Source organism: Triplophysa dalaica, chromosome 10, assembly GCF_015846415.1.
Source record: "Triplophysa dalaica isolate WHDGS20190420 chromosome 10, ASM1584641v1, whole genome shotgun sequence".
NCBI lineage: Eukaryota > Metazoa > Chordata > Actinopteri > Cypriniformes > Nemacheilidae > Triplophysa > Triplophysa dalaica.
Window position 1 is genome coordinate 440,238 of NC_079551.1, and position 24,907 is coordinate 465,144.

A 24,907-nucleotide genomic window follows, 5' to 3' on the forward strand; every position below is an offset into this window, starting at 1 on the left:
AACCCTTCAATATCTTACATCTTCAGAATATTTTATTAGACTTTATTGTAAATACAGCTTGGCGTCAATAATATCTTTATTACAGTTCGTCAACAGTGTGTATGTGCAGTGGTGTTTTTAACCACCACGCAAACCAATGCGTAGAGCCCCACAAGCTTGGGGGGCCCCCTAGTTGATACAAGCGGTAAAATAATTTTAGACCCTCAGATATACGCAAATATAGCGCACGTATCAAAGCGATGCTCAAAAACGAAAGAAAGCTAAATAAATTAAATATAAAACTAATTTTACATATATAGCAAAACAATGCTATGAATAGAAACATGAACCAAAAAATTTTGCACCTTTTACTTTTTTATACTGTAGCTAAAGGCATTCTGTATTATTCTGAATAAAACAAAAGACACTTGTTCATCCCAAAACCAAGAAGGTTTATTCTTATAACAAACTGAGAGAATTGTGTGCTGTTATGTGGTTCAATGTAAAACCTCAGCCCTGACACATGTTCAGTTGTCTGACTTTGTCACGAATATCATCTCTGAGTTTCTTCACTTTATCGTCCAGGCCGCTCAGTATCGTGGCCTTCTCCTCGAGCTCTTCTGTGACCTGCTGTATCGCCGCTTCTTTATCTGACAAACAAAGACGCACAATGACTCATTCACATGGACACACCCCTGATAGGACACTACATCTGCCTTACGTCTGTCATATAGACATCCAGGAGACGTCTGTAAGATGTCTGTGATTTGGAGTGGATGTACAACAGCAGATGTTTTCCAGATCTTTAGCAGACGTGTAACAAACGTGTGTGTGTGTAGAGTGACTTTGAGTGTGTGCGTTACCTCTCAGAGCGGTGGTGATGTTTGCCGTTTCTGAGGTGAGTGAAGACGCCTCATCCCCAAGTTTTGTCAGACGATCTCCAACTTCACCCACCTCAGTGTTCTCCGCCGCCGCCAGTCTGAGCTTCTCAATCTCGTCCTTCAACGCCTCCAGGTCCTACACACACACACACACACACACACATTTTTGTAAATGATGAAGGTTGAATTGTGTGACTGTAGGTTGTTTAATGTTTAAAAGTACCTTTGCAGCCTGGTCGGCCTCGTCCTGAGCGGCGTTGGCCTGATCATCAGCGTCATTGGCCAGTCCTGTTCCTGTCTGAAAGTCTTTCTTCAGAGTCTCTAGCAGGGGGCACATCTCATCCACCAGATCTGTAATACCCACAATCCCCTTCTCCGCAGGAGCTAACGTATCCTCAATCTGAGACAGAGACGGTGAGAGATGCTGAATAATCTGTGTGTTTGTTTGTTGGCTTGTTTTCAGTTTGTGTCTTTTTGACCAGCTGTGTTCTGATTGGCTGAAATGTTGTTTTGTGTTTAAGGAGTTTTTACAAACAGAGGCTGTGTAATGTTATGGCATCTTAGAAAATGATGACAGCGACTAACACGTTGACCCTTCCAAGATGGCGGACGCCACGATGTGTGTGAACTGGTTAAAAGTGGCATCTACGTGCACATATCTATGGCATTAAACAGTCAAACTCACCTTTCTGACATCCTCCGTAACGTTCTTGGCGATGTCTAGACTCTGTTGGATTTTGTCCTCCAGGTCATTAAATATGTCATCGTTTTCGTCCATGGACTTGAGCACGCCCTCAGCGTCCTGCTGTATGCCGAAGGCGGCGTCTCTGGATGGTGATGTTAAAGAACATTAATATCATATCACAACATGTCTGTAGAGTCTCATGTGGAGTCACGAGTGATGTGGATGTGTACCGTGCGTTCTGGGCCTCCTCCAGAAGTTTCCGGGCTTTCTCCAGCTCAGGTTTGGTGGACTCCAGGATTCTGCTGCTGTCGGGGAGAGAAGACGCCAGGTCCTGCATCTCCTTGAGTTTCTGCTTCAGATTCTCCACGCTGAGAGGAAACTTGGCTTCTAACACGTCCTCACACACACGCTCAATCTCATCCGGATCAGAGTGAGGAGCTGAGAGAGAGAGAGAGAGAGAGAGAGAGAGCTTTACCTTTCCAGCATAAAAATGTCTTGTGCATGAGTATTGAAGTTTGTGATTCAGTGTGTGTGTGTGTGTTACTCACCCGACAGGAAGTCTCTGAGTGTATTGATGAAGTCTTTAGAGTCCTTCAGGTCTCCGTCTACATCAACCCGCACCTGTTTAATCTGATTGGCCAGTTGATCTGTGGACAGTCTCGCCTTATTGGCTGAATCTTCAGCTTCCTGTATCTGTTGTGCAGACGAACACGTTGTGTCATATGTAACATGTTATGTCTCAGTGTGTATGTGTGTGTGTGTGTGTGTGGACTGAGGTGTGTGTTTCAGTGTGTAGTGAGATGTGTATATCAGTATGTGTGTGTATTGAGTGTGTGTTGTTGTGTTGTTGTTATTAAGTTGTGTATTTTAGTGTGTGATTGTGTTGTTTAGTTGTTTTTGGACAGGTGTGTGAGATGTGTAGATCAGTATGGGTGTGAATTGAGTTTGTGTTTATTAAGTGTTGTGTATTTTATTAGTTGTGTGTATGTGTGTGAGTGCGTGTTTATTAAGTTATGTGTATGTGTGTTTATTAAATTGTGTGTGTGTGGGTGCGTGTGTGTATTTATTAAGTTGAGTGAGTGTGTGTGTATTAAGATAGATGTGTGAGGATGCGTGTTTATTAATTTGTTTGTGCGTGTGTGTGTTCATTATGTTGTGTGAGTGTATGTGTGTTTATTAAATTGTGTGTGTGTGGGTGCGTGTGTGTATTTATTAAGTTGAGTGAGTGTGTGTGTGTGTATTAAGATAGATGTGTGAGGATGCGTGTTTATTAATTTGTTTGTGCGTGTGTGTGTTCATTATGTTGTGTGAGTGTATGTGTGTTTATTAAGTTGTGTCTATTTTATTAGTTGTGTGTGCGTGTGAGTGGGTGTTTATTAAGTTGTGTGTGTGTGTTTTTAAAGTTGTGTGTGTTTATTAAATTGTGTGTGTGTGTGGGTGCGTGTGTGTATTTATTAAGTTGAGTGAGTGTGTGTTTATTAAGTTGTGTGTGTGTGGGTGCGTTTGTGTATTTATTAAGTTGAGTGAGTGTGTGTGTGTATTAAGTTGGATGTGTGAGGATGCGTGTTTATTCATTTTTGTGTGCATTTGAGTGTGTGTGTGTTTATTAAGTTGTGTGTGTGTGGGTGCGTTTGTGTATTTATTAAGTTGAGTGAGTGTGTGTGTGTGTGTGTGTATTAAGTTGGATGTGTGAGGATGCGTGTTTATTCATTTTTGTGTGCGTTTGAGTGTGTGTGAGTGCGTGTGTGTATCTATTAAGTGTTGTGTTTATGTGTGTGTGCATAAAGGCTTGTGTACCTGTGTAAGCGCTTGTGTGATCTTGTCGTTGAGATCCTTCAGTTTGTCTTTCACTTCGTCTGTGTTCTGTAGAGCTTTATTGGCGTTGGGCAGCGCACCGACACACGTCTCCTTCTCTCCACACGGGGGCGCTCCATCAGGAGGACACAAGTCACCGTTACACTTCTGAGGAGTACACGGCTCCACACGAGTGCTGCCACACACCTGACAACACACACTCATCACACACTGCTTCTCTAACACATGATCACATGTTCACACTCAATCAGAATCTCATGATGTCACCTTCTGCGCGGCGGGTCTCAGATCCGGCCGTGTTGCCAGATCCTCCTTCAGCTTCAGCAGATCTCTGGTGTTGAGCGGCTGAAGTCTGTTCAGATCCTTCAAGGCGTTTTCTCTGCTCTCGCTGGCGTTCTTCAGGGGTTTCTCAGCAGCTTCCGCCTTTTTGATGGCATCCGTTGACGAGTCGTATGATTTCTGGATGGTGTAGAAGATGCCTGAAAAAACAGTAAATATCTGAAAGAACGGCCAAGTTTTCTCTCCCAGTCACATTGAGCAGTCGGTGCACCAGTGATATAACAATATAATAAGAACACGCTTACTGGCGTTGTTGGATCCGGCTGTGTTTTTGAAAGCGTCTCTCTTCGTGAAGTAATCCAGTCGTATAGATGCCAGTAAGTCCTGCAGTTCATCCAAGCGTCGCTCCAGATCCGGATCTGATGGCTGGGGCGACACATCTTCCTTCAGACCCTTCACCTGAGACCTGGAAGAAAGTCGTAGGTTGTACATCCGTCCGTTTCATCAAAGGTTTTCGTTGGATTGTGTTTGTTGTACCTGAGCGTGTCGAGTTTCTCCAGGGTTTCGGTCAGTGTGTTGCCGGACGGTGTCGGTAGGGTCATGGAGTCCTGGATCTGTCGGAGTGTGTTCTGCATGCTTCGGATCTTCTGAGCGAGTTCTCCTGACAGGGTTCCGCCCCCGTGAGGGATCTGATAGTTGGAGAGGCGCTCCAGAACCAGTGTGAGGTTCAGCAGGTGTGTGTTCAGGGTGAAGAAGCAGTCGGGACACGCCGGGCATTGTGGGAAACTGGCGCAGTGACCACGTCTGCAGGTGTCACAGCGGGGGCCGGTCACGCCCGGTTTACAGCGACACGCACCTGTGCGCTTATCACAGCCGCCCGGCTCTGAGCCTGACAGGTCGCACTCGCACGCTGAGAGAGAGAGAACACAGATGTGTTGAGATGTTGATGTGTTTCATTGAATCATTGAGTTACTTGCTGACAGGAAACACTTACGACGGCAGCCAAGACGAGCATCCCCGTATGTGTTGTCGGGGCAACCGCTGCAGGTCCGGCCCCCGAAGCCATAACGACACTGACACTGACCAGTGAGCTGAAGAAACGACAGCAGACGGACACGAGTCAGGGCGTTGTGTGTGTCTGATTGTGTGTTTGTAAATGTGTGTCTGTGTGTATACCTGGTCGCAGGTGGAGCTGCGGGAGTTGGTGGGGTCACAGTCACACGATTGGCAGCCGTTGGGTGATTTGGGGTTCCAGTATCCATCTGCGCAGCGATCACACATCAGACCCTCCATGTGAGGCCGACACACACACTGACCCGTCAGCTGATCACACGCACCGCTGACTGCACCCTCAGACCTACACAAACACCCTGACAACACACACAAACACCATCAGATCTCACAACATCTATATTTCAGTGTTTGTCATAGAGAGCAATGAGGTCAGGGGGAGATGTTAGACATCAGGGGTGAGGTTTTGTGGATCAAGAGTGATATTTTAGGGGTCAGGGGTGACATTTGAGGGTTTGGGTGAAATTTTAAGGGGCAAGTTGAGATTTTTAGGGTCAGAGTGAGAATTCCGGAGTCAGATTTTAGGGGTCAGGTGTGAGACATTGGGGGTCAGGAGTTCCTTTTTATGGGACAGGGGGAAATTTTAAAGGGTAAGGGTGATCTTTCAGGAGTCATGAGTGAGATTGTAGGGGACAGAAGTGACATTTTACGGGTCAGGGGTGAGATTTCAGGAGTCACAAGGAAGAATTTAGGGGTCATTGTGCGATTTTAGGGGTCATGGGTGATATTTTAAAGGGTCAGGGTGAGATTCTGAGGGTGACGGGTGAGATTTTAGGGCTCAGGGGTATGATTTTTAGGGTTCTGTTTTAAGAGGGAAAGGAGTGAGAGGTCAGGGAGGTCAAGTGTAAGAGATCAGATGAGACTCACTGGAGCACCCGTCGGGGTTGTTGAAATTGAGGTTGTAGTATCCAGCTTTACAGCGGTCACAGTTCTGACCCTCCACATGAGCTTTACACACACAACGCCCCGTCACAGCATCACACTGACCCGAGTTCAGAGAGCCGGCTGAGTTACACTGACAACCTGAAGAGAGAGAGAGAGAAAGAGTCCTTCATCATTCTCATCATGTGAGTTTATGTATGAGTTTAAGTGTGTGTGTGTAGCGTGTGTTACTCACGCAGGCATGCGTCCGGGCTCTGCATGTTACTCAGTGGGTTTGGGTAGTAATTGGGCGCGCAGCGTTCACAGTTTGGTCCTGTTGTGTGATGCATGCAGCCGTCACACACACCTCCACTCCTGCGACCCGTCGCCTCGTATCTCCCAGGGTCAAAGCGACAGCGCCCTGCGTGATTATTACATTCACAACCTGCAGGGGGCGGCACAGAACACACGAACACGAATGAATAAAACCGCTACAGTCATGAAAGATGATATTCAGTGTGTAAGAGCGTACGTTTGCACGTGTGTGTGTTCTCGTTCTCCGCTGGTCTCCACGGCAGGTCATTGTATGAGTCATCACATCGCTCACAGTTCACACCTGCTGTGTTGTGCTGACAGTCGCACACTCCTCCAACCTACACACACAGATACACACGGTGACATTATGCGCGGTTGGGTTTATGAAGTGTGTGTTGTGTTTCATTGTATGTGTTGTGTGTTACCTGTGTGTTGGACGGATAGTTGTCGGTGTTGTCAGGGAGACAGCGGTTGGCGTGTCCGTGACAGAAGCATGACCCGATGACCCTCATCTCTCTCAGGGCGTAAAACTGACTCAGACTGCGACCCGGCATACTGGGCACTGGACCCAACTGAGTCAGATTCACCCGCAGACCAGTAAAACCAGATAAAACTGAAGAAAAAACACAAAACAAACAAAAGAATCAATGAATCGTTCAGTGAATCAGATTACACACTTTTGTTTGTTTTGTTCAGTGAATCAGATTAACCTACAGACTAGTCAAATCAAATAACACTGAAGGACAAAACAAACAAATGAATCAATGAATCATTTAGTGAATCAGATCCACCTACAGACTAGTCAAATCAAATAACATTATAGAATAAAACATAAAATAATCAATTAATCATTCAATGAGTCAGAGTCACCCGTAGAGCAGTAAAACCAGATAAAACTGAACAAAACCAGACAAATTAATCAATGAATCATTCAGTGAGTCAGATTCACCCGCAGTCCAGTAACACCAGCTAAAACTGAAGAACAAAACCCATCATGAGAATCAATGAATCATTAACTGAATCAGATTCAACCACGGATGAGTAAAACCAGACATCACCAAGTGAGTCAATGAATCATTTACTGAGTCAAGAAATCAAAGAATCGTGAATCAACATCTCACCTTCAATCTTCTGATCGTTTGACAGATTAATGTTCTCATACTGACGCACAGGATAATAATGAACCTGAGAGGATAAAGAATGTTTGATTATTGATTCTTTTGTCCGTTGAGTGAAGAACAAAGTGAAGTTGACGGTGAAACCTTCTGATCTCTGTAGGGGTCTTCGGCGGTGGGCGGCAGGGCGTGACAGTAGGTGTCATGGAGGCTGCGAGGAAGTGAGGTGTCCACCTGAGGAAAAGCAGACGGACAGTCTGTGGCCATGTACAGGACGGGTTGCCAGGTGCGGCCGAAATCCCTGGTTCTCTCGATGACCAGAGCGCGGGGTCTCGGGCCCTGCAGGACATGAGGTGTTAGACATCATCACATGTTCTCATCATCATCATCATCTTCATCATCATCTTCATCTTCTCCGTTCTGTACCTTAAAAGCCAGAAAGAGAGTTTCCAGCTGATACATTCCATTCAGATCCAGATGAAGAGTCACAGGATTCTCATCTGAAATCACACAAACACACACAAACACACACACAGTCACATGACAGCTCCAGATGATGAGCAGAAGATGATGAGAGGGTCTCTCTCACCTTTCTTTGACTGCCACCATCGAGAGGGTCCGGCGCCAGAGATGACATTCTGTATGGTGTGAGCGTTATACGCCCCAGGGTAACGAGAGTCACACGGACAACATCTCATCTTCCACTGAGAGAGAGAGAGAGAGAGAGAGAGTGAGAGAGAGATAGAGAGAGAGAGAGAGAGAGAGAGAGAGAGAGAGAGAGAGTGAGATAGAGAGAGAGAGAGAGAGAGAGAGAGAGAGAGACAGAGAGAGAGATAGAGAGAGAGAGAGAGAGAGAGAGAGAGAGAGAGGAGGAGAGAGAGATAGAGAGTAGAGAGAGAGAGAGAGAGAGAGAGAGAGAGAGAGAGGAGAGAGAGAGAGAGAGAGAGAGAGAGAGAGAGAGAGAGAGAGAGAGAGAGAGAGAGAGAGAGAGAGAGAGAGAGAGAGAGAGAGAGAGAGAGAGAGAGAGAGAGAGAGAGAGAGAGAGAGAGAGAGAGAGAGAGAGAGAGAGAGAGTGAGTGAGAGAGAGATAGAGAGAGACAGAGAGAGAGAGAGAGAGAGAGAGAGAGAGAGAGAGAGAGAGAGAGAGAGAGAGAGAGAGAGAGAGAGAGAGAGAGAGAGAGATAGAGAGAGAGAGAGAGAGAGAGAGAGAGAGGGTGAGTGATAGAGAGAGAGAGATAGAGAGAGAGAGAGAGAGAGAGAGAGTGAGTGAGAGAGAGAGATGATGTAGACATGTTGACTTTGATCTGAGTTTCTTGAGTGTGTTTGTGTGTGTGTTCTGTGTGTGAGATGTGTAAGTGTTGTGTGTGCGTGCAGTTTAGTGTTTGTGTGTGTATTAATGGTCGTGTAATGTGTGTGTTGATTGTGTTTTGTGTGTGTAAAATTGGTTGTGCTATGTCTGTGTGTATTATCTGTGTGTGTTTTGCATGTATTATTTATGTGTGTGTGTGTGTGTGTGTGTGTGTGCGCGTGGTGTGTCAGCAGTGGTAAAGTTATGCCAACATTGTGCCAATGCTCACGCAGTTCAGCAGTCTTTAGTGTGTGTGTGTGTGTGTGTGTGATGTGTCAGATGTCAGGATGATGTTGTGTGTCTGGTTCTGTCCGGTGGGTTCAGGTTTGTGTAGTATGTTTGTCATTTGGCAGCGCTGGAGCTCTTCATGATGAACGAGCGGCAGGTGAAAGCACACATTACTGTTTCACAGCTCACAAGAGTGAAGAGAGTTGTGTGTGTGTGTAGAATAATGTGTTGTGTGTCTCACCTGAGCGTGAGGAGTACACACCACCTCAGAACCCATCAGACCGCAGGTAGAAGACGCCCTGAGGTTCTGTTCTCTACCCATCAGAAGATCACCCGCCGGCGGGTAACACGCCCCGCGCCCGCAGTCATGTTGAGCCGCGCACACCGCACACGCAACAGCTACACAACACAATCTTCATCATAACACGCTCAAATAACACAAGGCTATCATCATACAACACACATGAGAATAGAACAAAACACAAAACAAGACTTTAAATATTTGATATTTTCTGTGTAAAACATCAAACCTGCGGCGAGAAATAAAATCCAAGTCTTCATCCAGACAACTCTCTGAGCTAAAGAATAAATCATGATTTACTCACAACACGACACAACTGAACAACACATCAACTGAGATTTCAATAGAATATTAAAATATTAAATGTGAACGAGTGAAGTAAAAACTCACCGGTGTGGAGTGTGAATGTTGTAGTTCTGTGTGAGTGAAATGAGAAACACAAAGACGTCTGATGAGTGTGTTTGGCTTTTATTGAACAAGACTCTCACCTGCGCACAAGTGTGTGTGTGAGTGTGTGAGTGTGTGTAACGCCCTTCCTCTCAGCGTCACACCCTTTATAACATGAATCAACCTGTACACACACACACACACACACACACTAGAATCACTCACATCCTCACAGTAACAGTGATGGAATTTATTCTTCACACCAAATAACATGATACAACACACAAACATGCACACACACACTCTGAAATCACTCACAGTAACAGTGATGGAATTTAATCTGCTACACAACAACATTTGATGTGTCTGTTGTTAACTGTGCTTGTTGTGTTGTTTGGATTGTGTCGCTTGCTTTCACAACAGAGTACTGATGGTCTTGTGATGTTGCCATATCTACACACAGAGCTGATGATTGTCATTCATGTGATAACTTTGTGTCATTTATTTAGTCTCCTCATGAGGTCACGTCAATATACTGAACAATACCACGATATTGCCGTGATTGTGTGTAAAAACCGTGTGAATACCGTCTTGTTTTGTGTAAGAGAGGAGCAGGATGTTTTGTGTAAGAGAGGAGCAGGATGTTTTGTGTAAGAGAGGAGCAGGATGTTTTGGATGAATTCTGTCTGGGCCTGAAACACACGTGTGTGTGTGTGATTAAACGTGTGTGTTAAAAACTCTCCCCCGCGGGCAGTGATTGTGTATGTCTGGGTGTGTCTCGGCTGAGGTGAGTCAGACAGAGGTGCCACACCTGACAGATCACCATGACGACCACATGAAGTGTGTGTGTGTAGGGCTCCCCTATATATATATAAAATAATGTTTAAAGTGTGTTGTCTTATGTTTGTGTGTGTGGTTTCCTCCGCTCATCATGAATGTAAGAGGTGTGTTGTCCAGACATTCATCATCAGTGTGTTGTGTTGTGTTGTTCACGCGCTGCAGGTTCACACACGCTCGCGAGTCTCAAACCTGGAACATGAGATTGATGGAGAGGGGCGGGGCCTGTAGGGGGCGGGGCTTACGTGTATAACACCGTTATCAGTTGTTGTGCGATTATAAAAGTCACTTTAATATTTCAAACACGTTATAAAGTCTCTGTTCGTTTAAACAGGAAATATGTATTTTTAAGAGATAACAATTCGTTAAAACATTATATTTTCTCGTTAAAACAAGATAATATGTCGTTAAAACGAAATATCATGTTAAAATAAGATAATAGGTTGTTAAAACGAAATAATATGTCGTAAAAACAAAATAATAATTGAAAAAAAGATAATATGGCATTAAAACGAAATAATATGTCGTTTCAACGGGATATCATGTAGTTTTAACCTGATAATATGTTGTTAAAATAAGATAATGTTGTTAAAACGAAATAAAATGTCGTTAAAACAAAATAATATGCCGTTAAAATAAGATAATATGTTAAAATAAGATAATATGGCGTTAAAACAAAATAATATGTTAATATAAAATAATATGGCATTAAAACGAAATTATATTTTAAAATAAGACAATATGGCGTTAAGGATATTTTGTAGTTTTAACGTGATAATATGTTGTTAAAACAAAATAATATGTCTTTAAGACAAGATAATATGCATTTAAAACGAAATAATATGTTAAAACAAGATGACGGCATTGAAACTAAATGTCGTTTTGAAGGGGAAAGCACATCGTTTTAACGACATATTATCTCGTTATTATGACATAATTGAGTCTCTGATCATTCTGGAGTCTCACACATGCGGGCACATGCTCAGAATCTGACACAAACACTGTCAATCTCAATCATTCTGAATCTTTACATCACAGAAATGTATTTGAAAGAGTCAATCTTGAGAGGAAACTGTGAATGTCCTGTAATCAAGATTATGATTAATAATCACATATCAATGACCTTCTTTACTATTATAATGTTCTCTTTTATATCTCTTCTTGATTCTATTCTCTTGTCTTCACTGTTTGTGTTATAGAATGTGACCCACTGCTCTTAAAGCGGCTATAAAAGTCATATTACAATAGCGATGAACGTGAGTGACGTGTGTGTATCTGTGATCACGTGTGTGATAAAGTGTGTCCAGGGTCATCTGGAGTCTCAGCAGCTGATTGGGTTTCACGTGTTGCCCGAGGTGACGACAGACCAGAATAATCATATAAAGAGTGAATAACACAGGAGTGTGTTTGAAGTGTGTAGTGGACGGATGACCGACGCCACAAGAACATCACAAGAGTGAGTGAAAGATAATAATATGAATATAATAATAATATAAATCAAAATAAATGAATATTTGTCATGTGTTGTGTACAGCTGAACTCTGTCGTCATGGAGACTGTGAGAGAAATCACTGGTTTTGTCAGAGATATAAGGAAACAGAACCCGAGTGGCCGCATGCTGAGCATCTATGTGCTGGGTTGTGTTCTGGCTGTTCTGGGGTCAGTGTTCGGACTGCTCGAGCTCGTGAGTCAAACCTTCACTTCTGATCCGGAGTCGGTACCCGGTCACCGGGGGGAGAAATTCATATTCACGGGTCTGGGGTGTGAAATGACCCGACGGAACTCTGTCAAGCGTCCGCACGCCTCGTGAGGAGTCTCAAGGACTTTTATTATATTCACACTGATGAGGTCCGGTGCTGTGGAGACACGAGCTGATTGACAACAAACCAACATTTGCATTACATGTATATAACACTATATATGTGCTTGACATAATTTTTATGTATAGATGTATAATAATGTTGCGTTTATAAACGTTTGTTTTATACTTTTTATATGATTTATTACTCATTTAAATATTCTGCAGAGTTGAGTCGAGACTTGTGGATTGATGCAACAAAACATGTCATTTTGAGAACATTTAATATGTGTTATTTTCTATAATTAAACGAACTGTATATGATATAATGAAAGATAATTAAAATCGAATTATTTGGCATAGTACTGTTATACGTCGTTATTTTATTATTAAAGTCAGAATGCATTGAAAGCAGTACAAAATAATACTGCGTGATGTATCAATAAATATTATTTCGTTATTTATGTGTATTTTTATTTATTCATTTGCATTGATGAAATCCCAATGTAGGGGTAAATGAACGCTGCAGATTTGTAGAATAGGATTGGTTAGTTTTGTCAGGATTTATACAACAAATGGGCAGATATGTGTAGTTAATGTGTGAATAAATGTTTAAAATAAGAATCAAATCAGGTTATATTTTAAGGTCACCATGAAACGTAAATTGCGACATGACGTGTATCAGAGTGAAACGACTTCTGAAATTAAATTAAAGAACAAATAAGATTAGGCAAAAATGACTTCCCATTGGACAGTAAGTATATATATATATATATATTATAGTGAATACAAAGAAACATTTGGACAGTCAGTATAGTCATACCTCTTTTTTGTTGCTGACGTCATGTGGTCAAGAGTCGTTGAGGGGAGAGGAGAGTTTAACGTTTTTGATTAAAGATTACAAGTGCAAATTAATAAAATATATATAATGTTGCGCACGGATAAATCATTTATTATAATCACTGTAAACTCCTGTTTGATTGAGTGGTGACACCTAGAGGAGCAAACGTGCACAAAAATGTTCCTCCGAAAAGAACGAACACACCGAGCTTTATTTTGAAGTGTTTGGCGGCTTTTATTTTGTGCGTGTCTTCAGAGCAGGAAGCGGAAGTGTTGCACACACGCGTGTTTCTGTGCTCTCGTTCATTCATTAGAACGGTGTTTAGTGTGATATTAATAATCAGGATGATAAAAGAGAACCGTTGGGTTATTCCTGTAAACGCTCCGGCTTGTATGGAGAGACATCTGGACGCTTTACATTACAGAGCCGGTCAGTTTATAAACTCAAATAAATACAAACTCACATTATAGACGTCATCATCTGTACTGGACAACAGATACGAACACTTTTATTTAGCGCACGTTGTGCTTCTGATATCGTTTCTGACGTATTTTGTAAATGCATGTAACTGTACATCTATCATGCACGTCAGATATTAGCTTGAAGTCTTTTTCAGAAATCGTGTAAACTAACTATAGTACAAAAATATAAGTGTTTAGTCAAATAAAAGTAGTGATTTTAAAATAAGATCTAGATTAATGGTCATAATGCACACAGTTTATGTCATAGAGAAGGAAAAGTAAGGATTGTGTTTTGTTTGCCTGTATTGTTTGTTTACACTTTGTTTGTTTACACTTGAATAGTTTGTAAACGGGAAGATTTAAGGGTTGGGGAGTAACGCATTACATGTAACGGGATTACAGTAATAAGGATGCAAACATTTGGAAACTGTATTAGTCCATTACAGTTACAATGAGTTAAAAATTTGATTACTATCAATATTACCATACTTTCAAAACTTAAGTAATTGTTCTGAAATGTGAAAGTGTATGGTGTGTTTGTGCAAAGCAACACATTTCCTTTCAATGTTATGTTTTCGATTGCATAAAAACATTCCTAAAAGCTTGTAATCCAAAAACAATCAGACTACTTTACTTTTATAGTGCCATACTTGGATTACTTTACTGAATACACTTTTATTATGTCATTAACTACCGGAATACAAAACAACACAATATGCATTTTATCCTGGACAGAATCAGTGTTTAACCAGATGACAGAGAGGAGATGTGTGTTCATGTACATGAATGTGTGTGTTGTAGATGGGACACTGTTGCTTGCCGCCTCCAGTCTTGCGGGTCGGTGTTGGCAGGGCTCTCTGTGGGTGTACAGTGACCCTAAACTGGCCCCCAGTGAGGGCTTCTGTAAGGCGGGCGTACAGACCGAAGCGGGAATCACTGATGCCAGATGGATCTCAGATAGAGCCGTGCTGCTGGCGTCTGATGCAGGTATGAGAACACAGACGAGTGTGTGACGCTGTGAATGAGTGTGTGTGTGTGTGATGATGTGTGTGTCTCACAGGTTCAGTGGAGTTGTGGACTCTGGCTGAAGACGAGCGTCTGCTGATGAACAAATTCACTCATAATGAGCATGATGATGTTGTGACGTCCGTCAGCGTGACTGCAGGGGGTCAATACGCTGTCAGTGGTAGTATGGACAGCAGGTCAGCAGGGGGCGCTGTGGGTCTGGGGTGGGCTTTGTGGTGAGATCACTAATGATTTCTCTCTCTGTTTCAGAATTAAAGTGTGGGATCTTAATCAGGAGACTGTGATCAACACGTATAATGGTGAGAAACTGTGTGAGGGGAGCAGGAAGTGATGTAATGTTTCTGCAGTGTGTATTGTGTCTGTATGTTTGACATGTGAGTGTGTGTTTCAGCTCACTCAGAGGCGGTCAGCTGTGTGTCCTGTTCACCGCTCGATGAGTCTCTCTTTCTGTCCTGTGCTCAGGTCAGCACACACACACACACACACACACACATGAGAGGTTGTGTTTGAGTGTGTAACACTCTTATGATCACCTGCAGGACGGCCGACTGCTGATGTGGGACCGACGGAAACCCAAACCTGCCACCCGCCTGGGTAAAACACACATTTATCTTTATCTAAATCTGTATTTGTGCATGTTTATATTTAATTTTCTTGTGCTTTTTATCATGCCAATAAAGCTTCTTTGAGTCTTGAGAGAGCAAGTGAGAGCGAGAACGAGAGAAAGATAGATAGAAAAAAAGAAAGAAAGAGAGACAGACAGAGAGTGAGAGAGTGAGTTAGAGAGGAAACGAGAGAGTGAGAGAGAGAGAGAGAGAGAGAGAGAGAGAGAGAGAGAGAAAGAAAGAGCGAGCTGGGGGTTCTGTCAGTAATGATTAACTGATCCAGAGAGTTTGTGTTGCTGTCCCAGAAGAAACTGATACTGTGTCATAACACTGACAGTCAGAGGACTAAATAAAGATTTGACTTGAGATAAAACTGATAAATTTCATGACTGTTGTTCATCATCGTCTTGTCATCATTTCCATAATAAGATCAAATAATGATATACTGTTAGTTTTTCTATTACTTTTGTCATTAGCATCTATTGCTTGTGTTTGTCGATTTGAAATAACTAGTGACTAATAACTAATAAGATTAAACGTGAGTCTTGACGCTCTCAGATTTGTAAATAACACACATACATTACACATAATGTAAGAGCTTTGATTCAAGTCTCATTGTTTATCATTCATGTGTTAGATGTGGTCTCTCCGAGCTGCAATCCCACTTCAGTCGCCTGGCACCCTCATCAAAGCAGCACCATTGCATACGGTAAGTGAACAGCGCACTGCTCTCAATCCCATGATGCTTTGTTCACATCGGTGTTTGAGTTGAGCTTTTAACCTGTTTGTGCGGACATCAGGTGATGAGTTGGGTCGAGTGACCATTCAGGACCTCCAGACGTTAGACGGCAGACAGACGGCCAACATTCACAATCGTAGAGTTTCCAGACTGATGTTTTCCTCAGACAGGTACAATCTCTCTCTCTCTCATCATGGTTTTCAGTGTGACACAATACATTTGTTATTAGAAGATAGGATTGTTCTGAATCAAGATGGGGAAATGGGCAAATGGAGACATATTGACATCCTCAAATCTCTGAGACTATATCACATAGGGTAAAACGTAGGTACCATAAGACGAGTTTATGACGAACAAAAATCTAAAAGGATGTTGACATTTCTTTAATACTTCTTCATTTACAGGCATGTGAACTTTGGAAAAAGAACACAAAAAGTGCTTTTATACCATATTTGGACTCTCGCTATAGTCATGTACTGGAAGACAGATCGGTGAAGTCAACAGATTCTACTAAAAGATTGACCAATATCTGTGAAAAAAATAATTTTATAATCTTTATAAAGTCATTTCTCACTCACTGGAATATGTCTCCTAATATTAGGGGAGAATTGTCCATTTCAGCTCCCAAATCTTCATCAATTTTTAACCTTTTCTCATTGTTTACGTATTTCTTTTTCCAAAAAAACTCTGTGACACATGTGTGTAGTGTGTTTGTGAAATGTAAATCTGATGATTATTATGGTCTGTTCGTTCAGTTCACCTCTCCTGGCCTCTGTCAGTGATGATTGCTCAGTTGCCGTGGTTACTGTTGAGCTCAGAGAAATGTGAGTATTGACACACACCCCTCTCCTGATTGGCTATCTGTGTAGGTTTGGATGGACCAAAACTACTGCTGTACTTTTTTTATCTCTTAACAATAAGGAACAAAATGGCTTTCCATGGTATCTGATATTGCACCATAGTAGTTTCGTTACATCACGGTATTATCATGATACTTCATCTACAAAGTTGATCCAATCACAGTGTCGTGTTGACTGGTATGGTTTGTCCGTGTTAAGTTATCGGGACAGAAGGCATCAGGATTTCGTGCGTGCTGTGTGTTGGGTTCCCGGCGCGTCGGCCGTGTTGACCACAGCGGGGTGGGACCATCAGGTGCTTCATCACAGCGTGGGCCAATCACAGGCCTAGACAACAACATCAAACCTTTTTCCTGTTTCTGTTCTTGTCATCGTCCTTCGAATGAAACTTGAGGTCATTTATATTCAGAATCCATCAGTCAACTGCATAACTAAGTGCTTAAGTGGAGTTGAATATAGATTTTTTTATTATGATTTATTTCATGACAACTTTAGTATTTCACAAATGTATCTTCACTGAAGTCAAATAAAAACTCTCACGGTTTATAAGTGTCTCTGTCATCTGTTTATAACCGTTTTTATTGCTCTATTTATTTTTTACAGACATAAACAAACCACCGTTATACCGCATGACTCGAAAGTGCACCATAAATTATAATAAAATAATAAGTATTCTTTATTTACAAGTATATTCTTAACACAAGTATTAACCGTCTCTTTTTATCTGGGATAACAAACATAGATTTCTACATCAATGAAATCTTAAACAAATCCTTTTGAAGGTTCTTTGTTTGAACATGTATCGCTACAAAAAGCAGCAGAAATGAAAGGCATCTATGTTTACTCTAATTATTGGACAAATCTATAACAGCGCTTACTAAACATCGTCAAATCTTCAGATTTGTTACGTTGTGTTTTTCCAGGAATCATCCAGCACCAGCACAAAAAACGTGTCGCATCGAGAGCCGTAACAACTGAAAACATTCGATAATATCACACAAGGTTAGAATTGAGAACGTTGACATCCTTGATTGTTTGGCATAGCCTGCGACCCCTAAAACTAATTACAATGAAATCTTTCAGTTGACATTAAAATGTCATTATTGTGAGTTTGTGCGTAGTTTATCTTATATATATATACATATGTAGACAGACACAGTTTATGAAAAGGTCTCAGTATACCGCTCGTGTTCGAAATCTTTGATGTGAGCAAACGTTCAGACAACCTTCCAACAACCAACAGTGACAGTAATACTTTAACAACAGCGAAAAAGCAGCAAACAAAAAACGTTTCTGAATGTTTTAAATGCTCGCTAACAATGTAAGAATCAAAATCAACGTTCTTTTCAAACGTTTAGCAACAACGTAATGCAAATCAAATTCTCTTTTAACGTTACTGCAGAAATGTTAACTTTCAGAGAACGTTAGCTGGGAATAAAGTGAAACAATCCCATGTGTCAGGAAGGTGTTTGTACAGGTAAGGCACGTTTGTCTGGAACGAATCCAGTTCAGTTTTTCATTACTGGTGTTATTGGCTGTTTGCTTCCGGGTCTCACTATGAACGTCATTCCAAACGACTGTTTGCTTGAAGATCCGTTGCTGGATAATAAAGATGACAAAATATTGCTTATGATATCTATTAATCAGTTTTTGAATCTTTTGTCTTGTTCTTTATCAACGTTTAAACAATTTAGTGAATGTGTGATCTTACCTTGATCTAGATGAACTTGAAAAATCTTGAGCCTTTTTGGCTGTTTTGTTCTCCAGCTCCTTCATGTACAGACCCTTAGGTCTCGCTGGCGGGGCGGTACTGCGGGTTTGGAGAGGTTTGGACACTACAAACGGCGCCGTTCCTTCGTCATCAAGCGCAGAGTTCCAGTCGTCGTTGACATCTGCATCTTTCACTGCTGAGAACTTGGGGTCCATCTCCAGCATCTTCTTCTGCAGGATACTAAGCAGCGTCGTCTGGCTGGCCGTGGCAGGTGGGGGGGCCTGGACCGGCGGTGGGGCGTATTTGAATTGAACGGGCGGTTTGGGTAGGATAGCTGGAGGAGGGCATGGGGCTTTAGGAGGACAGGTGAGCGGTTTAGGTTTGGGGGTGATCAGGGGACCGTTGGTTACTGGTGGAGGTATTGGCGGTTTAAAGGAAGGAGGCGTGGATTGTAAAGGGGGGGCAGGTGCGGGATGAGCGGGAGGGAGAGCTGGGGGTTCGTCCTCTGGGTCAAAGTTCGCAAACTCGGGAGGTGGTGGGATAAACAACACCTCTTCACCGTTTTCCTCATCTCGGGCAGGAATATGTTTTATCCCTGCTGAGCTGTTCATGGGGGTAGGGTTTAGCCGAGGGGTGGAGCTTAGCACTGACTTAGAGTAAGGTCATTATGGACGTCAACTTTAGTAGACAGCGGGACGACCGGTTGCGTGTTTATTGTCGGCTTGAATTCTACACTGGCTCTCTCTGACAGGTCTTGAGGAATGATTGTGAAGGAGTTTGGTTTCTCTACGTTAGGTTGGATGGCAGAAGCCTGGTGCTCATAGGAACTGCTGTTCTGTCGGGACAGATTGTTCTTCTGCTTTTCTCTTTCTTTAGAGGCCATCAACATAGCGAACGGTGAGGTGGATGTTTCACTCTTCTTCCCCGAGCTCTCCAGCCCACGTGTCTTCAGGTGTCGGTGGTTCAGGATCGGGCTGTACCTGTGAGACCTGCCAGGTATGTCCACCTGAGTCCTCACCTGGCTAACATAAGGCTTTTTCTCTATTTTAGGTGAGAAATGCATAGGTGTTGTAGCCTCGGGTTCCGGATTGATCGTCGCTTCTTGCTTGGTTGGTTGACTTGGAGCTTGTATCTGGAAACTGTCTGGAATGACATTCTCCAGCTGAGCGGCGTTGCTCCCACGACGTGCCGGTTTGACGGGTGCCACCGACTGGACTTCTTTGAGAGATCCACCACTGTTCCCGTTGACATGAACCCCAACGGGGTTCCCAGTGGAGTCTTCCAGTAACAGAATGGACTGGACTCGCTTCTCCCTGTCAACCTGCCCGGTGAGTACAGTTCCTTTTGGCATGTGGTAGATTTTAGCTGTGTTATGAGGGTTGAAGCTGGAAGGCGTTAGAGTAGAGGCAAGTGGGGGTGTGGGCGATCTGGACTGGATGTCAATATTGGGTATGGAGGACATGCGGGTGGGTTTCAGAGGAGGCATTTTCTGGGTTTTGGCAAGGACGGGTGGAGGTTTAACCACAGAGGAAGGTGGTGGTGGCGGGTTGAATTTAGGACAATCTGGGATCTCATCGTTATCCATGCTGGAGACGGAACCTCTGAGGCTGGAGACGGAACCTCTGAGGCTGGAGATGGGACCTCTAAGGCTGGAAACGGAACCTCTAAGGCTGGAAACGGAACCTCTGAGGTTGGAGACAGAACCTCTGAAGCTGGATGTGTCCGATGGAGGTTTGGGAGGTGCCATTGGAGGAGGTCTGAGAGAGGCCAGGTCTAACTCATCATTGTAATCAGAGCCGTTATGTGACGGAGGTTTAGGGGGCTTCATGGGAGGTGGCTGCAAACTTGCTGTGTCTATGAATGCAATGCTTTCACTGTGACTCGGGGGAGGTGGGGGGATGAACGATGGAGGGCGCTGGGCTACTGAAGAGGGCGGAGGGGGTGGAGGAGCGGAGATGGGCGGAGGGGGTACAAATAATTCCCCCTCACTCATGTCGTAGGCAGAAAGCTTTTGTCTATTTTGTAGGATTCTGGGGCTTCCTGAAAAGGAACCAAATGTGACAATCAAACCACTAGTTTAATAACTCAACAAAACCTCCCATCACCAGAGAACAACATCATGGAAACTCGGAAGTAAAGCGCAGTATTCTGTGTTTTGTGGTTTTGACAAGTGGTTGATCCTTGGTGGACAACATTTCAACCAACCAGTCAGATTTGAGTGCTAAGTTTAGTGTTACAACCTGGGTTAGGTGCTTCTACTTCATTTCTCTTTGATAACTGAAATAAGTTATGCTTTGGGTTCGGGATGGGTTTTTTCCACAAAAATGTTGTCCCAGGGTCAACAAACTGTGTTGAACGACAAACTTGGCAAAATCAAGTCGACGAGAATGATTCTTTTACGTAACACAATAGAACAGCTCTTGATCAAACACAACGATGTGCAACAACATAAATTCCCAAATCCTCACCCAGATTCTGAAGTGTCAACTCACCTGTCCCGTTCACTGTAGGTTCAATGAAGGGCGGCAAAAGTGGAACTTTGGGAGTCGGAACTGCAAAGCCTTGGAGGGAATCATTGGACTGTGATTTAAAGAGAAACACGGGTCAGTATCTCTGAATGTTCAGTCTGTGAGCTTATGTGACAGTTATGAGACAAGTGAGCCATCAAACACACCTGTTATTGTAGTCAGAGTTTGGATTTCTAACCACTGAACCAACCAGTTTCCCTCAACTATTCTAAGAGATTATGACATTCCAGGATACAATCATTTATGGGTCCGTCCATTTCCGTCTTTATTTCTCGAGGACACACAGCTATAGCTGTAAACTACATGACTGTCAAGATTTTAGACCCAATCTGGTTGAATCAGTTTTGTGCAATTTATTTATGTAAATCCTTGTCACTGACTCATGGACGTTCTTCGCCCACACACTATAAACACAGCCGTGAGGCGTTCAGGGAAATGAGCTGAATCCTGATCTAAATACACAATGATTTCTCTTCGAAACATCTTAAAGGAATAGTTCAAGCCAAAAATTACATTCTGGCATCATTTATTCACTCTCATCGCTGATAGCACGCATACATCTGGGAGACATCTATTTAACATCTGCATCTGATGTAAATGATTTAATTGTTTAAGAATTTCGAATGTGTGCGTTTATCAGATGTTTTCCAGATCTTTAGCAGACGTCTTTCAGACGTACCTTTGCTAGCTTGGATGTGACTGTTAACCTGTATGGGAGACTTTGTTCAATAGAACACAACACAAGATATTTTGAGACACGTCTCTGTGGTTTTGTGTTCATACAATGGTAGTCAATGGAGTTCAGTGATGGTTGAACATTCTTCAAAATATCTTTCAGAAGAAAGAAACTCACACAGGTTTGAGTAAAGGATGACAGAATTCTCATTTTTGGCTAAACGATCTCTTTAAGATGTGTTCGGATGAGTTTGGCGTTCTGTCTCTCTCTTAAGAAAGATGAACTTGAACTTTGTGACTTCCATTCTTTCCCTTTCAGATTACAGACATGCAAAAAGAGACACGCCCCTGAAACACGCATGTTTGTGTTGTCTCATGACATTCTCAACATTTCCACAGAAAAGCCCATATGGCCGTCCTCGCAAGGTATATAGACTCATATAGAAGTTTAAACATTACTTGCACATGTTTTCATTTGTCAGATTGTGACGTACTGTGCATTCAAGGTTCACTTTATCACTCAGTTCGTTCCCTAAGAATCCCACTCATGACCTTGACGTTGGCGGTGTGTGGAAACACCAGCTTAAGAAGTGCTTCACGTCACTCCTTCAGGTTTATTATGCAAAAATAAGTCACGTCTCACCTCAACAAGACATGATTCGTATCTGTAAACAAGGCAAGTTTTTGTTACGATAATTGTCGTGATTTCACAAATAAGCGATTTGATTCGCATCAGACGTCAGAAAACGTGTGCACGCATGTGACGAGACCCGAGCTGCTGTTTAAACAAAATGCGCGTATTCAAAACAGCACCTGCAGGGAGAACCCGCCGCGACCGGAGCGTCTGAGAACATTTCATCTGAGGTGAATCAGTCAATCGGGTTACGACATGAATCTGATTGTGATGATGTCGTCGTATCACCACGGTGATATAAACACGCAAGTGTTGTTCAATCACAGTGAAAGTTTGTGTTTATATACTGAGGGTGTGTATGTCCTGAAGCCAGAGGTGTGTCCGCGAGCGTGTGTGTGGGAAGGTTTCGCTCAGTTTCTTTTGGCTAAATATAAAAAAAAATGGAGTACTATCATGGTATTCTTGGTGTACATTATATATACCCTTGCACTTCCACGTTGATATCGTGGTATACATGATAATATCATGGTATTGTTGCTGCCCCATGGTGTGTTTCTCTAAGGGTTTTTACATTGCACTCCTGTTATAAATAAGCATAATGGTACAAGGACGGCACCAGGGGGCAAAAACTCGGTAATCCAAGATATACTGTAATACGGACATGTTTAAGAATTACAAATTCAAGAAGTTTAAAAGAATACCATTCTAAAACAGTTGTACATTTTCAAAATGGTTGAAATCTTTAATCTATGCTTTGATACTTTTTTTCTACATTTATGTGAATAGCTTGATGCTTAAAGAGAATATCTGTGGCTGTTATAATTCATGCATGTCGATAATTTACACAACAAACCCACTGAAGTTCAACGGACCAAAAACAAACACCGTGTGTTTAAGTATGTCATAAACTCATCTGGTCACGTTACCGGAGGGTTTTTACACTTACCATGAAGTGTTTGACCGTCGGCCGTGAACGAACTTTGGCGGTTCCTGACTCTGGAATGGTGGCCGAGTCCAACATCAGGTCCACGTGATCTGCAAACATCAGAACAGCCGACAGCTTAAACTCACAGACTGAAGAATACCAGCTTCATGTGATCTTCAGAACATGTCAGAGGTCAACGTTCCTCTGTTTACATCATCACACGCTCCCACGAAAATATTCACAGAACGATGAGATTGAGATCTCTTTAACATCTCAGTTACTTCTCAGAGACATCGGTGAGACCAAATGGAAACGTCTCGTGTGTCTCAGATATTTCTCATGTAAAAAAAGAGTCAGAAATCACACAAATGTGTCTGTCAATAGCGTTTGAGACGAGATGTCAACGATGCCTGAGCTCAGGTTTTTTAATTCTGCAATCAAACGTCAATATTATTTAAGATCTCGATGTGGACTCATCACATTTACAATCTTCAACTCATGTGTTTCAACAATTGAACTCTCAATTGTTTCTCTTTGAATTTCCCTTTTTCGAAGAAACATCCAAGTAGAGTTGCAGACGGGGGTCAGAATCTGAATTTTTCCTTGAATACAGTGACTCATAATCTTTGTTTAATTCTTTAATTTAGCGAGTTTATAATTGTATTAATTGTGTCCCATCTGAGCTGTGATAACAGCTGATAGATAACTCATGACCTGATAAATATAGTTGATATACTGCTGTAAATATATCTGTTATTTTCATGCTGTACGTGTCTGATATGGGCCGAGACAGTAAAGGTAAAGGTTTAAACCCTATATATGTTGCATTTGAAATTACTTTAATTTAAATACAAATAAGACTTTATAACCAAGCTAACCATGTTGAGGGCGCAATGATCAGAAGCAAATACCGTGATAACTCCCATACTAATTTAAGTAGCATGGTATCTTGGCAGTGCTTCATATCACAAGTTTCTAGTGTACTTGTTTACTTAAGTGAACTAGTAAAATTCCTGGATACTATAATGTTACCTCACTAGTTATTTTACAGTATTCACTAGATTTCAGCAATAGTTCATACTACAGAATATATACTAAAGAGTTTACATTAATAAACGTGTAGAAATGAATATACTACAGTGTGCTATGTTTAATAATACTATACTAGAGTCTTTTCATGTAGGTTAATAATTTGTCATTTTAGTAAACATGATTCTGCGATTATTTTTGTCATACACCGCATTGGTGATCACTGTAAAGTCTAGTCACTAAACATAATTTACTTGTCTTGAGTGTCTAAAGAAACTTTAAGAGGTTTTTAGAACCAAACTGTTACGCGCAAGCGCGCAAGCACGCGAGCTCCTTGACAAGTGCGAAGGTCGCGTGCAGAAGACTTTCAATCCAATATTCCATCAGTAGATTTCAGATCAATAACTGCGGTGTAAATCTCACTTACCAATTTCCTTGACTTCCACATTAGTGTCGAACAGACTTCGATTCTTCCGACTCAAGAAGTTCAGATGTCCTTTCTTCATGTTAATCACAATCTCAGTGGATTTATCCAGAATAGATTTAAATCCTCATGATTTTACGTCCGTCAGTGGAGAGTCGCGCGCGCGCTGATGTAAAAACACTGAAGTGAATAAAATGGCCTCTTGCACCTGTCCTGGAACACCCTGTTGACCCCGCCCACAAGACGCATATGCATTTGAACCCAGGCAACAGGCTCCGCCCATAACAAACATAGAGCGCTGCGCGGACCCCTCTGACTCCGCCCACCTCTCCGCATCCGCACCCTCAGCATTACTCACTTCGGCTTTATTTTAAAGTCTGAGAAACTCAAATATTTGTTGTCATGGTGAGTTTCAGGAAAAACGAGCCGTTAGAATCTGAAAGTAAAAATCTGTTCAGTTTTTCTGACGATTATTGTTTTGTATGACAATTTCCGGTCAGATGTTTTTTATTTTTATTATGATTTTTTCCGGTCAGATGTGCACGTGTGGAT

General features: G+C 42.3%; 3 protein-coding genes across 3 annotated transcripts; 1 reads left to right on the forward strand and 2 right to left on the reverse strand.

Annotated features, from left to right (window-relative positions):
• Positions 1-14: 14 nt before the first annotated feature.
• On the reverse strand, positions 15-12,842 carry lamb3 (laminin subunit beta 3). The gene is made up of 25 exons (XM_056758521.1): positions 12,724-12,842; positions 11,798-11,958; positions 9,269-9,294; positions 9,108-9,155; positions 8,819-8,976; positions 7,591-7,705; positions 7,428-7,501; positions 7,149-7,340; positions 7,008-7,071; positions 6,312-6,499; positions 6,104-6,224; positions 5,828-6,016; positions 5,578-5,733; positions 4,816-5,009; positions 4,634-4,730; positions 4,177-4,549; positions 3,945-4,105; positions 3,628-3,839; positions 3,343-3,546; positions 2,094-2,238; positions 1,776-1,983; positions 1,546-1,687; positions 1,084-1,260; positions 843-996; positions 15-629 (listed from the first exon to the last, which is right to left on the reverse strand). The coding sequence occupies exons 4-25, from the start codon at positions 9,136-9,138 to the stop codon at positions 490-492; spliced, it is 3,495 nt and encodes a 1,164-aa protein (XP_056614499.1). The 5' UTR covers positions 9,139-9,155; positions 9,269-9,294; positions 11,798-11,958; positions 12,724-12,842; the 3' UTR covers positions 15-489.
• Positions 12,843-12,991: 149 nt separating this feature from the next.
• Positions 12,992-16,789, forward strand: wdr77 (WD repeat domain 77). The gene is made up of 10 exons (XM_056758530.1): positions 12,992-13,170; positions 14,004-14,189; positions 14,263-14,404; positions 14,478-14,527; positions 14,620-14,690; positions 14,768-14,822; positions 15,471-15,542; positions 15,634-15,742; positions 16,328-16,396; positions 16,631-16,789. The coding sequence occupies exons 1-10, from the start codon at positions 13,086-13,088 to the stop codon at positions 16,758-16,760; spliced, it is 969 nt and encodes a 322-aa protein (XP_056614508.1). The 5' UTR covers positions 12,992-13,085; the 3' UTR covers positions 16,761-16,789.
• A 292-nt stretch (positions 16,790-17,081) lies between these two features.
• On the reverse strand, positions 17,082-24,651 carry LOC130429767 (uncharacterized). The gene is made up of 5 exons (XM_056758522.1): positions 24,359-24,651; positions 22,924-23,012; positions 20,633-20,720; positions 18,141-20,180; positions 17,082-18,028 (listed from the first exon to the last, which is right to left on the reverse strand). The coding sequence occupies exons 1-4, from the start codon at positions 24,435-24,437 to the stop codon at positions 18,781-18,783; spliced, it is 1,656 nt and encodes a 551-aa protein (XP_056614500.1). The 5' UTR covers positions 24,438-24,651; the 3' UTR covers positions 17,082-18,028; positions 18,141-18,780.
• Positions 24,652-24,907: the final 256 nt, after the last annotated feature.